Below are 17,601 nucleotides of genomic sequence, written 5' to 3'. Positions count from 1 at the left end.
TATCACAAATTGGATGAATGCTACACTGCATGTTATTATCAACTCAGCCTAGGATGTCTTGCAACTTATGGTCCAGACAATCAGTTTGCAGCTGCCCAATTGGTTGTTGAAATATCTTTACATTTAATTTAGATTTAAATTAAATAAAACTGAAAACGAATAATCAACTAATGGCCACTGATAAAACCATAATACATAAAACATTATTTTTCATATCACTATAATATTAGAGTCCTAAATCCCTCTCATAGTGTCTAGGGAGTTATTATATATGCCCATACATGTATTTCTGTAAAATACGCACATATGCATTTAATGCATAACTTTCAACAGTGGGCTACTACTTTAAAATCTGTGAGGCCTATAGCTGCATAAGCCCTGACCTTTCAAAAAAGAATGTTTTGCAGTTGTTTTCCTCGTCTTCACAAACACGCTAGGGTAAAAAACCCTAAATAAATGGTGAAGTAAACGACATAAACTGTCCGATCGTCCGCATGATCATAAATGAAATCTTCCCCGGCTGAACACCGTGTTCCTCTGTGTACCCCATCAGTCCTGAAGCCCCCCTGGCATTTGAGTGCCACCGGCTTGGAGGTGCCAGTCCATCAGAAGCTAAATGAAGTCAAGTCAGCCAGAGAGAGCTAGGCAAAGACCGGAAACATAGCTAGTTGGCTTTCACAATTAAAGCATATTGGGTTGTGGTCACAACAAAACAGATGCTTTATTGACTAATGACCTCCTTTTTACAGATAATCATGACTTTATGAAGCTGTGGTTGATAATAAGGCAATATTATGGCTATTAGGATAGATTTTACTCTGAATGATCAGTTAATGCAAGCAGAGGGCCCACATTGTTACAGAAATGTAACACAAAAGCAAACAAATACATGCTGCTGTAATATGTTTCATTATAACTGTCTGTTATCTTTTTTATTTTTAAAAGAAAATTTATTTTTTGTTTTGTAGACTTCAATCTTGCTATTTTATTTTTTATTGTCTTTGTTAAAATAATTACTGCTGGTTTGGGTATTATTATTATTATTATTATTAGTAGTAGTAGTAGTAGTAGCTTCCTTTTTGATTATTGGCCTGTAGAAAAGTGACAAAAATGTTGTTACACCCCAGAGTTTCTGACCTTTACTCACTGTGACAGTGAGAAACTCATTTGGGGTGGGCTACAGAGAGTTTCTCCTCTCTTTAGGAGACTGGACAAATCCAGGACTCGCTGTAGTTGGCGCTGAGCTGGTGAGGTTGGTTAAGAACGCCTGCACCTGTGTTGTGCTAGTTCTACTTGCCATGTTACCACCCTGTCCCTGTCCATGATAAGTAATGAAAAAAATACAGGAATGGATAAGTAGATGAGAATTATTCAATTCAACACTGCTTTTATTTTGGAAATTCTCCCCGGGAGATCTGTTTTTGTTTCCCCTTGCTTGACAGTGGAGGGTATAGACTGTAGGCAACCTCAGACAGGTGGAGGAGACGTCCTCAAGCATCTGAACTGCACCGTGGTTGGAGCTGATCAGGCAGGACTGGGCTGGGCTCTGGCTGGGCTGCAGGACTTGCAGAGGTGGCGGCTGTGCACGCTCGGTGCGCGGATCCTCCTGCAGCTGCTGGATTCACAGTATGATACCAGATCCAAAACATGGTTTGGCTGATTTTCCCATCATGAGCCTTTGCAGACATGCTGGAAACTCAAATGTGGACTCGGGGAGGACGAAGGATGTAGTTGCAATGGATTAATGATGTGTACACATGGGCTTCGATTTTTTTCCTGAGATTATTGGCTTCTAATATTTATCAGCCTGTCTTGGCCATGGAGAACCAAGCAGCCGAGCCGCAGAACTATGAAGATGTGCAGAAAAGCGGCTATCTCCGCAAGCATAAATCAATGCACCGGCGATTCTTCGTGCTGAGGGCGGCCTCGGAGCATGGTCCTGCTCGACTTGAGTATTATGAGAATGAGAAGAAATTCCGCAGTAAATCACCTGTGCCCAAAAAAGTCCTGAACCTGGAGACTTGCTTCAACATCAACAAGCGGGCAGATTCCAAGAACAAGCACATGATAGTCCTTTATTCCCGCAGCGAGAGCTTTGCCATCGCCGCAGACAGCGAGGAGGTCCAAAATGAGTGGTACCAAGCAATGCTGGACCTCCAGTGCAACTGTAAGATATGAAAAGTGTGATGTGGTTTCTACTATCTGTGTCTGCATAAGGCCTATATTCTGCTTTAGGCTGTTTGTTCTCCATACACTAACGTTATATTGGCTCGGCCATTCCTGATTGTTCATTGTATATATCACTGGCTCTAATTGTTTGAATAATTTGCTGCAACTCATTTACCCATTTGGTTTAAATAAATCAGTCTAAATTATGCAATTTGGACGGTGTGTTTTTAACCAAGAGGCAGGTGGATCTGACTGAACGGGGTAGACCAACACGCTATGGGCGGCATGTGCTGTGTTTGTGCTGCAAAATCTTAATAAGCGTTGGTTTAATACCGTTAAAATGCTGCGGATCATTTTCTGTCAGCAAAATGTAATTTGGTATAGCCTATCAAATATCATCTATATGTAATAATATTTAGATGCTCGCCTTTTCTGACTGAAATGCAGCCCATTTCATACGACCGTGTTTTTGCATGGCGCAGTGGGCATATAGCAACCATCCAAGGGATGCATCATATAGTAGTAGCCTATCGTAGTGCACTCCGCTGGAGCCTGTGTTTTTGTTTTTCTGCACAGCTCTGACTGCCACTCGCCTAACCTACATTTGTGTTACACGGTGCTGCTGGTAGGGAGGAGATGGCTTCGCCAGTGCGCTCTCACTGGAAAATGTGTTTCTGATGGTTATCCCCGTGTTTACGTTGTTATCCTTATGCTGGAGCTGAACACCACCACCCACCCTACGTGTTATTCTTTGCATTTCAGTTTGTTGAGACTGATGGGCTTGCTCAGCTTTAATTTTGTCATGTTGTGGATCCCTAAAATACACGTTAGAGTACAGGCCCCCATTTTGTTGAGATTGTGTCTCAGGGACAGCGACAATACACTGTTTCTAATTTAATTCCATTGTATTTTACTGTATATGCTACTGTTTATAATGTGCATATGGATGCACAATTTCAGATGGAAACACATTAATACTGGGTTATAGTTGGCCTAATATCAGTGGGGATTATCTCTATCTTATAAATTAAATATTTTTTCTTGAAGATGTGAGAAAACCACTAAAGCTGTCGGTTGTTCAGTGAACTGTGTGGCAAAAAAAGAAAAGAAAAAAAATATATATATACATACACACACACACACACACAAAAACACACACAAAAACACATATATACATATATATATATATATATATATATATATATATATATATATATATATATATATATATATATATATATATATATATATAATATGCTGTATTCTGTCATGTAATTGGCATTGAACTGAACTATGATTCATCATTTCAAAATTGAGCATGCTTGCTTTTCAGTAGATGCATTCTATACCTCCCTCCTAAGACTTAATTAATTATAGAGCTGTAGCTTAAAAGTGATAGGAGATGAATTAGTTTCAGCACTGTTGCTTGGCAGACAGTAGAGATTCTTGCATGTATCAATTTAGTAATGATAGATATGACGTTTTACTATATTATTATTATTTGTTATTTATAATTTTTGCTTTGATAAAAATTTCAACAGGTTGTGTTTCATGTAAATTTAGAGTGTTAACAGATGTATGCATCTATATGTTTAGTCATCAAATGCCTTAATTGTTCATTTATTTATTCTTTTTTATTGTCTTCCTAGGTAAAACTCCTGAAGACTATGGCAGTAGTGGAGAGTGTAGCTCTCCATCTCCTGTTCCAACCTTCAAGGAAGTATGGCAGGTCAAGGTTTGGCCTAAAGGTCTTGGACATGCCAGGAACTTAGTGGGCATTTACCGGCTGTGCCTAACTGACAAGACGGTCAACTTTGTCAAACTCAACTCTGATGTGGCAGCTGTGGTGTTGCAGCTGATGAATGTTCGCAGGTGTGGCCATTCAGAGAATTTTTTCTTCATTGAGGTGGGTCGCTCAGCGATTACCGGCCCTGGAGAGTTCTGGATGCAGGTGGATGACTCTGTGGTGGCTCAGCACATGCACGAGACCCTGCTGGAGGCCATGAAGGCCCTAAGTGAGGAGTTCCGTCAGCGCAGTAAATCTCAGTCTGTGGGGACGTCGTGTGGAGGTGGTACTGCTTCAAACCCCATCAGTGTACCGAGCCGTCGGCATCATCCGAATCTGCCACCAAGCCAGGTGGGCTTCTCCAGACGAGCCCGCACAGAGACCCCTGGAACAGGAGGCAGCAGCACGAGCACTTCACCTACTTCACGCCACGGATTTCCGAGGGCACGGACTGCCAGCATCGGGGCCAGGTCGGAGGAGGGCGGAGCAAGTGCCAAAGGAACATGGGCCAGCTCCAGCCCAAGTCTTAATGGTTCCTGTTCAACTACGCCGACACTGAGGCCCAAGCCCACCAGGGCCCCAACTCCTGCTAAGATTACCCTCAGCCTTGCACGTTACACGCCTAACCCTGCTCCCTCTCCGGCGCCGAGTCTCTCCTCCAGCTCTGGTCATGGCTCAGAGTGTGGCCTAGTGGGAGCAGCAGTGGGAGGCATGATGATCTGCTCCTACCCTCGCGTTTCTCAGAGAGTTTCTGTTTCAGGTTCACCGAGCGACTACGGCTCCTCAGATGAATATGGCTCCAGTCCTGGGGAACACTCTCTGCTCGTACCCAATCTGTCTGGACATCACGGAGAAGGCTCCTCCAGTTATATAGTGATGGGACAGCGAGAGGGTCTCCTTGGTTCCCATCATCGCTCAAAAGGCCGACGGATTTTGCGGCGCTCATCCAGTAGGGAATCTGAGGCAGAGCGCAGACTACTAAGTAAGAGGGCTTCCCTGCCTTTGGCTGCCCATGAACGACTGACCACACATAGAAAAGATGAAGATGATGAGGATGATGAAGAATATGCCATCATGTCGCAGAGTGCTAACCGAGAGAGAGCTGATTTGCACCATGGCTCAGGGGTGTTGGCAGTTGGAGGTGGGGATCTTGATGCAGTAGGGAAAAATATGAAGAGGGCTGACAAAAGCAGGCGAGGAGTGGAAGGTGGAGCAGCCGTGGATAGTGGCTATATGTCAATGTTGCCTGGAGTCACGTCTCCTCCTGTTTCACTCTCTCTCTCGATAGGTATGTCTGACACCAGTAATAAACCTGGGGCAGATGATGAGTATATGGCCATGACCCCCAACAACAGTGTCTCCCCCCCTCAGCACATCGGCCAGCCCAGCACAGAGGGCTACATGGTCATGTCTCCCAATAGCAGCAGCTCCACAGACCTGCACGGATTGGGCATGTGGGATAGCAGGGCCAGCATGGAGGGCCGGGCTGCAAGTGATTACATGAATATCTCACCTGTCTGCAGCCGCTCTGCCTGCAGCACACCGCCTTCCCACCCCGAACAGCACCAACTGCAACCAAAAATGTTCAATTCCTACTTCTCCCTGCCACGAGCTTATCAACATACTCTCTACACTCGCTTTGAGGAGGACCTAAACAAAGGGGAAGGAAAAAAGGACGGCAGTAGGCATGATAGCGCTGGAAGAGAGGGGGGAGTGGGATACAGCAAGAGAAACAAAATTGCAGCGGGCTCTGCAGGAGGCTGTCAACTCTCCATGTCTTCCTCTTCCTTCTCCTCCAGCTCAGCCAGCAGTGAGAGCCTGGAAGACAAGTTTATATCTGCAGGGAAAGGGTTAAGTGTAGTAAGAACTGGAGCAGAGTACAAGTTTGCGGGAACACAAAAAGATGGGCGTCATCATCAAAAACGTGGATCAAGTAGTAAGAGCCCAAAGCAACAAAGGAGGGGTGTGTCTTCAGACATCACTAAAGCAAACACCTTGCCCAGGGTGAAGGAGAATCTGCTGTCATCAGTATCTCAAAACGTTGATGAGTATGTCAGCATTGTGTTCAATGAGGACAATAAGTATGGCGGAGGGCGACGTTCTGGGTCTGAACGTGGACAACCTGTGATCCATGGAACCCTCCGGCCTTTGAATCAACCACTTCTCTGCCATGATAATCCTGTTAATCTTCCCCGCAGCTTCTCTGCTCCGTTGTCCACCTCCGCCGAATACGTCACCATGGATTTAAGGAAATCCTCATCGCCCCTGACTCCTGTTAGATCCACATTCAGCGCTCCAAAGGGCCCACCAGCTGTTGCCCCCAAGGCCCGACATGAACACAGCACGTCCTCTTCTCTGGCAGCAGAGGGCAATGCCGGGTACAGAACAAAAGCAAAGATGGCAGCAATGCCAACAGATGCCCCTACTCCATTTATTGACATCAAAGGTTCAGATCCCAGCATTTCAGCGAGACCTGCCATCCACTCTGGTCAACCCTCATCCATTGATCAGGAGACAGGCTTGGGTTTTTCCCCTGTCAAGTCCTTCCATTCTCCTGAGCGGAGCAGCAGATCGGTCCGAGGTGACCCCCAGGGACGGCAGAGCCACCGTTCAGAGACTTTTAACTCACCTCCCTCCCTACCACGCCACCCACCCTCTTCTACCTCCATCTTCCCAGAGGGCAGCCAGGCGGCGAGCCATCGGCATGGTTTGGATTGCTCACTGTGGGAGAACAGGCAGGCAGCTAGTTTATCTGCCACACCTCCACCACAAGCCTCAACCTCATCTGCTGAACAAGGCCTTAACTATATTGACCTGGACCTGGCCATTAAGGAGAGCCCTCAAGCCGGAGTGGAGCGTACCTCTGCTGCCTACAACATCGGCGGAAGCGCTATGGGCTGCAGTGCTGGCTCCGGCCTCAACACTTATGCCAGTATTGATTTCTATAAGTCAGAAGAACTGAGAGCACACCAGAACAGTAGAAAGGATGGTCAAGGTAAGTGCTACCTGGACTGCAAACAATCTCATCTTAAAATATCTATTAAAGTAAATTCAATTTTAATCATCAATCAATCAATCAACATCTGTGATTTTGTGTTCAGAAAATGTTCTGATTTTCTACAGCTGAGGCTTCATTGTCATGTATGACACCATACATGATCATCTTTTATGATATTATCGTTTGAGACATCTTGTTTAGGGTTGCAGTGTTTGTAGTGGCACCTTTGTTTGTTCTTCTTGTAGACAATCAGGTTATTGGTGTCAGTTCTGGCCTCACAACTAAAGGACACTGACAATGCAAGACAATGTATGAGGCTAACTAAATTGTATCAACATAGCAATTAATGCAATAATTAAATGAATATAGAATAGAAAGAATTGTTTCTGAAATGATTTCTCAGATTGAAACTTTTAAGGTTATATTAGGAGGAAAACAACCAAATATGACTCAGGTGTCTTATAGGACAAGCTTGATGAACTCTTTGATTGTTTGACTTTTCATAACTTATCAAAAAGAGTTAAGATAACAAACATCTTTACTTTGTTTGGAAATAGCATATTTTCAGTAGAGCTGCATTGATTAGTCAATAGGTAGGGAATTGATCTCCAAATATTTTGTTATTGATTGATCCTTTCAGTCATTTTTCAAGCAAGAAGGCCAAAAGTCTCTCTAAATGTGATGATTTGCTGCTTTTCTTTGTCATATGTGATAATAATATAAATATCTTCTGTTTTTGGACTGATGGTCTGATAAAAAAAGGAATTTGAAAATGCCACCTGAGACTGGTAAATTATAAAAGGATGTTTCAATATTTAGATTATATATATATATATATATATATATATATATATATATATATATATATATATAATAATTTCCATACAGTCCCAGATTAATTGATCAATGATGAAAATGATCTGCAGATTAATTGATAATGAAAATAATTGTTAGTTGCAGCCCTCATTTTTTTAGCATTTCTATTTGTTCATTGCAAAACAAGTTGATGACGGTCAGTTTTCTGTCAATATTATGTTTATTTAATTCAACATGCAATGTCATTAAAGCTGAAATGATTAGTTGATTAATCGATTAGCCTGGTTCTAGATTTTATTTGCAAATATTTTTCTTGTGCTCTATGATAGTAAACAGAATACCTCAAAACCAGCTGCTTGATATTCTTAACTTTGGTTTAAAAAATTCTGATAGGATTTTTTTTTTTTTTACTATTTTCTGGCATTTTATAGATCAAACAATTTTAATAATTTTAAAAGAAATCAGCTGATTAATCGATAATAAAAGTAATTGTTAGTTGAGGCCCTAATTGTCAATAATCAAAAAACACAAAAAGGACTTTATTAGCAAAGACACTTAATGGATTTCATTGTCATGCATTTCAACTTGCAAACAAACTTCCATGTAAATTGTATATTTCTATCAATTCTGTATTACTGCATAGTCTTGAAACTTTGAATTATTTTTATTATCTTATCCTTTTTAAAGTATGATTATTGATATTTAGTTAGTTTAATAGATAAGTCAGTTTTGGCATTTAACCTCTCTTGCAAAATGTTTTCTTAAATTATTTCTGTCCTTTTCATATACATATATGCAAAAAAAAAAAATGTGAAAAATATATTTCAAAGTAGGTGAAAGGAAAAACAACATAATTCCTGGTAATGTTTGTCTAGCTGGATGTAAGCTTTTTATGTGATATACATAATCCACAGACAAACCTCATGTCTTGGTCTTAGTCACTCCTTCCCCTTTCATCCTTTTTTGATGTGTACCTTTGCTTCAAGCTGGAGGGCAGCACTATGTTTCCAGGCTGTGGGTTGTCTGTAGAGTCTCTTATTATCACAAGTGGGTGTTCAGAGAGCAAAGCCAATTGATTTGTCTGCTGGTAATGAGCCATTTCACATGAATGGAGGTAGAGGGGAGAGAGCACGGGCCAGGTGTTTATGTTTATGTGTGGGTGTGCTATCGGCTGCAGGATTTCACATGGCAGCTCTGAGGTTTCCCTTACATAGCACAGATAACACTTATTTATTAATGATTAATGTAAAGTACATTTTGATGGAAGAATGCTTAAATACTTAAGAAATAAAATGCTTTTACAATGCAATATAAAATGTAAATATGCAAGTATATAAATATTAATCAGAGGACTAAATGGAACAAACAACTTGTGCAGTTTATTTATTCAGAGCAGCTACAACATCTGCATGATTGATTTATCTAATGCTATTAAATCTCTACATGTACATGTATAATCATAATAACTGCCTAATTATTTAAATTGTGGGTAGTATATTCATGCATCCAACATGCATAGCAAGGAAAAGAATGCTCTGTTATTATTTTGTAAATTACTCTTTCATGTAATTTTCCACACTGCGATTAATGATTGAAGCTACACAAACAGTTGCGCTTTCATTAACTGCAGCCCTATTGTAATAAGGGAACTTGTGACAGTATATGAAGCCTGGAAATAGGGAGGATGGTGGCTGTACTGCAACATATAAAACCTCAAATAAACAGGCTTCTCAAATGTCCAGTTAACACTGATTTTGCCAATATCACATTACTCCACCTGTTTTACTTACATTTTATTTAGACACTGAAATCAAATGTTTATTAAAATACCAGAATTAGATTAAGATGTTTATTCGTGCCCCATGTTTTAATCGCCGCTGTCACATCTGCATTAGAAGCAAAGTGTAAAAAGACTTCTCGGTTCTACTGACACATAAAAGTCTAATTCAATGATATAACTTAAATCCTCCAGGCTGTCTGGTGTTTGTTAATGGTTAATTATCTTTATTTGATCCACTTACAGCAATATGAGTAGTTATTAGTGAACAACACTGCAGCCTACTATGTTCTAGCACTGATAAGCTTCATAAACTCAAAATGAATATGAACTAGACAGCCTGCATCTTTTCATTCTTTAAAACAGTATGGAATTGTAATAATGGATGATGAAAAGTGTTAAGGTTGCAGACAACCTCTTGACTCTGAAAGTGGATGGAGGTAGTGGTTAAACTGACAGCTACTCAAACCACAGGTTGATTTAAAAGCACTTATGTCTGAGTTTCCCTATGGTTATTCTGAAATAAATGGCAATTTGTCTCTTCTGTAAACCCCAAGAGAAAAAAAAACTTGTAATTCCAAGCTGATAATCATAACCCAGATATTTGCTTGCCACTAACTTTATTCTGCTGACATGATCAGAACTATAGAGCAGTGTTTGTTTAGGTGGCTCCCTAGAAAAGAAGGAACAGTTAAAAATGCCTGGAACTGATAAGTCTCTGAGACGCAGACACACAAGGCACACATTATTGACATCTGCAACAGTGTGCATGAGACTCCAATCAGAAAATCCTTTTAGAAAGATATCGTGCGTCATGTGATATTTACCCAAGCAGCCAGCAGGCACCCAAAAGCAATATGCCATGGAGAATATACTATAATCTAGTCTAAACTGCCTTCCCCACTGTAACATTTGGTGTGGGGAGACTTAAATTAGCTTTACCATGGAACAATATGTAAAAATAACATTATTATAGTAAACTATAATAATATTTTATAGTAAACTATAATAATGGATAACCCTTTTAAAAACACATTGTTTTCAATATATTGTAACCAGTATAAAAAAAACTTTGTTTTTTTCAAAATGTTTGATTTCAATTCCTCCCTGCTTTCTATTCTTTTCTTCCAGATTGTTGAGCTTCATCTTGGATCTGAGCATGATGCCAATGTGACGGCTCCAAACTCTGTCTGTGAGTGGCCCAATCTGTTGCCACAACTTAACTGTACACTGGAGTCTGAACACTGAAAAACAAACTCATCCCCATCCCGTCGGCTGTATCTGTCAACCAAATGTGTGCCAAACACACACACACACACACACACACACACACACACACACTCACAAGGTAAGGGAAAGGTTTTGTTTATGCCTCGTTTTGAACATAAATGAAATTTGATCATCATTTAACATAATATAGATAAAGGATGACAATTTGATATGTGGCGTGTGTGACTTCTCAGGTGGCCATTATGGCAAAAAAGTCCATCTGTGCATCTTAATTTAAAACACATTGTGATTGGTACATGGGCCAATCTATTGAAGTCTTGTAAATCAAGGCTTTAAGTGGCAGCTGACTCGATCTCAGCTGCATTCTGGAGTGTTTATTTTTTGGGTCCCAAACTTGAATGCTGAAGGTTTTAGTTTTAATATATATTATCCTTTGTCCATATGTAATAAGTTGAATGATCATCAGGTGTCATTTTGACCCAAAATGGAAGGAAATGCAGATCGGCAGTGGTTTCATACACTCATATATGCTGTCACTGTAAACATATTTAATTTATTATATACAGTTGCTAAAAAAAAGCCTATATACTTGTTGACCACTTTTCTTGTGTCACTGACGGACTTCAAAATGTGCTTAATTTCTGAGGTTTAACAGTTTATGGAATTGGCAAAGAAAGAAAGTGTTTTATATAAATTAAATTTAGATATATTTGTGTATTCAGTCAGTTTTTCTCACAAGAAGAAAATGATTGTGTGAGAATCCCACACATCTTATGCAATCTTTATGAAATTCCGAAGAGTGTAAAAGTGTATTAAATAGGATATCATAATATTGCAATTTCATTTTCACACTGCAGACATCACACTGTTGTACTTGTGCTAGGAGTTTATCTTTAGGTTGTAGTTGAGGGATGAGGTCAATGGTTTTTGTTTTTTTTATCCTTTCAAAATGTTCCGACACAGAACTAAGTTTTATCCCTAAAGCTTTAGATGCACACTCACACAGGATGCATGTTTATACAGCTTCAGCTTTGATTACGCACAAACCAAACAGGTCCTCTGACGTCCTGTGGCTGATTCGCAAATGGTGCCAGTATGAAAGTCTAATCCATGCATCTCCATGGTATTTTAGGATATTTGGTGCATTCATTTCTATGGTTTAGTTATTTTATAGTTATTTATTAAGTGACCGTATTTACATATACACTAACAGTTCAAATCTTCAGTAACTGCATTTACCAAAACAAAGAAGATCCACATAATTGGACTCTTGTGCGCTGTATTTGTATTGCAGCTCAATTGCTGCAGGACATATCACAACATGATTGATGTCACATATATCCTGTATAAAAGCAGGTGCATAAACAATGCATTTATTCAATAACCACAGTATGCAACATTGCATAAAATGGCCAAATTAACAAATATTCTTCTGCTATGCATGTAAACAGCTTAATTAAATTGGCTTTGAACAGGCAGTAAGACCAATAATTAGGTTGTATGTATGTAAATGTCCTCACTGAGATGTGCTGAGGGGACCTGATAACAAACTTGTTAGCGAGGGAAACTGAATACTACGGTTTTGAAAACATTTTTAACAGCTAAGGGACTGTATGCAAATGATTGGGGTGGGGAGAGGGGGCTGAATCTTATTTTAAATTTTATGAAAAGCAAAATCCCAATGCCCACAAAATAATATATTTTTGGTAAACATATCCTACCCTCTTTGTTTTTTTAACACAGAACTGCTAGGTCAACGGAAGCTCTCTGGTTTGTTGGACTTCAGCACATTTCCCCCACATTTCTGATAACAATATATCAGATGAGGCTGACGGATGACTGTAACACCCAATCAATTTCAGGATGCCTGAATCACATGGCCGGGCATGTTGGAGACAGATGTTACAAAGAGTGCAGCATTCAATATGATAATGAAAGCCATCTGTGTGATGTAACTTTTATATTTAAAAAAAAAATACAATAAATCTCACAGGGGGAGAATGAATCTGGGATGAGAAAAGGTTTAAAAAAAAAACGCTCCCCTGCCCTCCCAAAAAAAAGAAAAGAAAAAAAAAACATAACCCTCCCCCTTCTCTGATCGCCTCTAGGCCTATACCACCCTAAAAATTGTCATACAGTCCCTAACTACAGCCCACAAATGAAGTCGTCAATATTTTTCTCTATTTGAATTTTAAAACCTCACACCAATGTATAAATGACAATGTTCTAGCACTTTGAGTTGTTTCTGACCAATAACATTTATTTTTTAATTCTTATTTAATGCATTTTGAACCATCGTGTAGCACAAAAGCGTAAAAAAAAGTCAAAGTGTATATGCTTTTTTTTGCAACTGAGCTTTTTTATTATAACTGTATATTATACTTTAGTATAAACTACAGTATACAAGTAGAATGACAGAAACTATAGTATGCAGTCTGTTCTCCTCATTTGCATAACAGTTAACACAATTCTAATATAAAGTGACACATTACAATGGTATATAAAATATACAGTATACATATAATGATTAATACTATATAGCCTAGATATCTATATACTCTTTTATAAAGTGCCTCATTTTTGATTGTAGCTGTTTTTACACAGGTAATCTGAAAATGGGTTGTGAAAATAGGGAAAGAGTGTTGTTTCCCTCCTGAGTCCAAATTGTAAATATGTTGAACTTTACAGAAGACAGACAAGACACTTATATTGCTATCAGTCAGCCATAATCAAATTGCCTTACTGTGTTTATCAGAAACATGAAAAAAAAAACTTGTTTTATTTTTTTGCAGTGCCTAACACTTCAACACTTCAGCCACAATGTAAGCACTCCCTCGCTCTTTTGTTTCGTCAAGCTGAGGTTTGGCCAAAAAAAAGAAGAAAAATACCATATTTTCTCTCCATAGTTTCACACCCTGGGACGCATCCACTTCAGGCCCTACTTTCTTTGTTTTTATTTACTCCTGTCCACTACCAACCAAGCATCCACTTGTTCAGGGTAAAAGCTGACGGCCTGTTGCAGATGGAACATCCTCCATCTGAAGGTGATTGTTAGCGGACACTGCAACAGAAAGCTTGCAGAATACATCTTGTACATGAGGATTCTACATTGTATAGATTTTATTGTAAAATCATTTTTTAATGCCTTTCCCTGTTTTTACAGAAAGAAAAAATGAATTGAAGTTGAAGTTGCCAGTGTCTTGTATATAAAATAAGTTGACCATTGATAAAACAGGTTCTTACTTAGACAGAACTTGAACTATGTGCTCTAATTTACTTGCAGTATATTTTGAACCCCAAAACAATCATAGAAAGAGGTGATTTTAACTCCTCACAGCAGCCTGGACTAGTGTCTAACTGCTTATCTGGGCTAAAACAGTATTAACACGCTTATGTATTGCTCGTATTATCTGGATGTGGATTCAGTTCCCAGAAGGTGTGAATATTGCTACTTCTCTCTCTCTCTTTTTATCTCTCTACATTCAAACATGGGACTTGGTCGAAACTATGAGACAGTGCCATTCCTGCTCACGCCTCATTACTTTCTCATTTATTCCATTCTGCTGCTGTCAAACATATTGCCAAAAAGTCTGTCAACAATTCAAAGGTCTACCATAAAGATCATTTTCAAAGAGTAGACACACAAAATCAGTCATCGAGCTGATTTAAAAAAACAAACAACAACAAAACTTTCACTTGGACAGCCACAGGGCCAAAAAAAAAAAAAAGTTAAGTGTTTTTCTTAAGGTAGTGTGTCTTATAGTTCATGACTGGTTGCGTACTGTATCCAGAGCTGCTGGTGGAGAGTTTGGCCATGTTGTGACATTAGTGATACTGTATATTGAATCAGGACGTGTTGATATAGAACAAAATTGTCTACTGGATATGGTGTTGCAATGCCAAACACTTCACTAATTGCAGTGACCAAACCCTTCCATTCCAGGGCTCTGGCTGTGTGTATACAGGGTACAAATGAAGAAGGCTTTCTTGATGTATTTTTGACTCTGGAGCTTTTCCCACATTTAGATTGAGTTTTTAGTTCACTAACCAAATATTTCTGACCCTGTGGCAGATATGAAATGCTTCACTGCACTTGCACGCTGATACACATACAAAACAATTGGAGTGTTTTAATCCTGGAGGTAAAAAGGTTTAGATATTTACTCTGATTCAGCCCTCAACTCACATCAGAGTGTCCTTTCTGATGTGAGTTGAGGGCTGAATCAAGTGCCTGGTTGTGATTACTGGTGTCTGGTCATTAACCAGTTATGTTTGAGTTATCTCGGTGCATAGATAGAAATTCAAACCAGCTCCTGGAAAACCAAGTCTTCCACACATTTCTATGATATTCAATTTGAGATGTGCGCAACACCTATCCCTCATTTCCTTTGCAAAGGACGTGTTTCTGGTGCCAACGTTTTATGTGTATGGTGATCTCTGAGCTTCACACTTGAGATCCGTGACACCAAACTAATACAAAGTTTAATTTGGTTTTTACAAATTCTTCAGGCACTTATCAGTCACTGTTTTTAATCCTATGAAGTAAAAAAAAAAAGTATGTTGATTGAGCACAGCCTACTACTGCCAACAGTTTATGCTCAATACTGACAACTTTATTGCCAAACTCTTGTATAACAAATCCAACTACATGGACTAGTTCCACTTTTATAACTTGTGTTACTTTTTTGTTGAAGTGATCTTTTATAATCTCTTTGTTATTCCTTCAGTGTAACTCTTTTAATTGGGGATTAGTGAGATTCTCTGACTGTACCTCATAATCTCAATTTCGAACAGACGTTAACAGTTGGTAGTAAAGCACCTTGGAGAGTCTGAGAAGGGTTCAGGATATTACTGACGTAGGAGGAAGGCACGAAAAAAAGCTGTGGCTTTGGGTAAATATCAATATGTTTTGTATTCAAAACTACTTTAACAGCGTGAGGCTCTCTGCAGTGTTTCCATTCTCATGACATTGGCGGTCGTATGGAAAATGCTTCTCATCTACGAATCATCAGAATTCTGCCAAGTGTTTTGATTTAATGAAATGCAGAGACTTGTGTTATCTCTTCAGAACATTTTGTGACAACATGTTGAAAACAAGGCAGATGAATTGCTCATCAGACTCTAACTGTGGGAAATGATACTGTATGTACAATCAGGATAGCGATTATAATTACAATGGAAAGAGCATTGTATGTATTTTAAAGCTAATGATACTACTTGATAATTATGTAAAATGCAAAAAGACTGAACAGGAACTATAGGTATGTAAAATATACTGTAGTGTGTATAGAGGAGTTTTGCTTGTTAATGGCGAAATTGTTTAAAACAGAATATTGATGATTCTTGTCTGTGATGTAGACAACGTCAATGTTGTTTTTTTTTGATAAAAGGCAAAGTGATAAGAAATTGGAAAATTGTGTGTGTTTAATGACTGCATGTCTGTTGAACATAAAAGTCTACATTGATGATGTTTTGCAACATGTAGTCAAGTGAGTCTAGACTGTTGTAAGCCATTGAGTTTTTAAGGATAAGCCTGTGGACAGAGGGCACATGTATCTAATCCCAGGCTACTCTGTTTAAACAGATGGTATTTTGTTTAAGTTCAGAGGTGAATACCAACAAAGTGATGTTGTTTGACTAGCATATTTTTCCATGAAATCACCAAGAGAATAACTTGCTACTGCCCATTAATAAGTCATTGCAATTAATAGTAATGCATCAAAATGTAAGGGAATAAATTCTGATTTCCTACACTTCTCCCTGGGGCCTTTGCTTTTACTACAAAAACAACACAAATAAAACAAAATCAGATTTCATTTTTTCCCAACCTATTTAATACGCCAACATACAGTCCAATAAAGGAAATAGCAATCAAACATTCTTGTGGAAATTAATAGAGCGAACAAAACAAAGTGTGAAAAGGCTACACAAGCTGACAAAGACACCTTCTTTAACCTTCCTACTGTATATGCTGACTCATATACTGTAGATACTCAAGACAAATATTTTTTGGTTGCATTCAAATTTCCATCAGGATTCCATCAGTTGTTACTGTCAATAATGTGGAAGAGTTAAACAGCCACCATATGAGGAAGGGGATTTATAGCATTTACTCATTCAGTAATTTTTTTTCAGCATTTACATGTCACTTTAGGTAATGTGTAAATAATTTTAATGATGCTTCAGTTTGTTGTGCATGCTGGCTCGCTGTCATATACTTGGACTAGGCCTACATGCTTGTTGTTACTATTGGGAGTCTGACTTATACAAAATTCGTTTTTTTTTTGTTTTCAGGTCTGACTTCATGAAGAACAGAAAATGCTTTAAATGTTTTAACCTGCATGTGAATCTACATCACACTAATGATAGGCTTATCAAAATATATTATGTACCAAAGATTAGATTGTTAAAGATTGTTGTAGCAGGGGTGTTGAAAAGCAAAGCAAAAGTCGCAAAATTTTAAAAGTAGCAAACCAAAATACATGACTAATGTCAACCAAATGTCCTTGGGAAGTAAAAAAAATAAAAATAAAAAAAAATAAATCTGGAATGAAAGGAATTTAAAAAATAAAAACAACCAGCAGGGGGTGGTGTAAGAAAAGTGAAAAAGAATATGAACCGGAAGCTTTAAGGTTGACCCTTCATGTCATAGATCCTAAATTAAGAGCATCACTCAGTTGCTATATCTTTATATTATTGTATCTGAACATTGTGTAGCTTTACATGTACATTTTACGTGACAATCACTACCATGTTATTTAAATCGAGGTAAAATGGAGGGAAGGATACTGACTGCAATGGCAAGGAATTATTCCTAACAATGTG

General features: G+C 38.8%; 1 protein-coding gene across 1 annotated transcript; it reads left to right on the top strand.

Moving 5' to 3' along the window:
- Positions 1-1,442: 1,442 nt before the first annotated feature.
- On the top strand, positions 1,443-16,533 carry si:ch211-284e13.4 (insulin receptor substrate 1-B). The gene is made up of 3 exons (XM_039777542.1): positions 1,443-2,167; positions 3,819-6,950; positions 10,678-16,533. The coding sequence occupies exons 1-3, from the start codon at positions 1,819-1,821 to the stop codon at positions 10,683-10,685; spliced, it is 3,489 nt and encodes a 1,162-aa protein (XP_039633476.1). The 5' UTR covers positions 1,443-1,818; the 3' UTR covers positions 10,686-16,533.
- The last annotated feature ends 1,068 nt before the right edge of the window (positions 16,534-17,601 follow it).

The sequence above is a fragment of the Perca fluviatilis genome, chromosome 16 (assembly GCF_010015445.1).
Source record: "Perca fluviatilis chromosome 16, GENO_Pfluv_1.0, whole genome shotgun sequence".
Taxonomy (NCBI): domain Eukaryota; kingdom Metazoa; phylum Chordata; class Actinopteri; order Perciformes; family Percidae; genus Perca; species Perca fluviatilis.
Note: the sequence above shows the minus strand (reverse complement) of the source record. Positions and strands in the feature narration are given on the sequence as shown.

Excerpts from the sequence above, each read along its gene's own strand:
- si:ch211-284e13.4 (XM_039777542.1), top strand. The coding sequence starts at position 1,819 with ATGGAGAACCAAGCAGCCGAGCCGCAGAACTATGAAGATGTGCAGAAA. Across the intron at positions 2,168-3,818 it reads GCTGGACCTCCAGTGCAACT|GTAAAACTCCTGAAGACTAT; the intron begins GTAAGATATGAA and ends TTGTCTTCCTAG.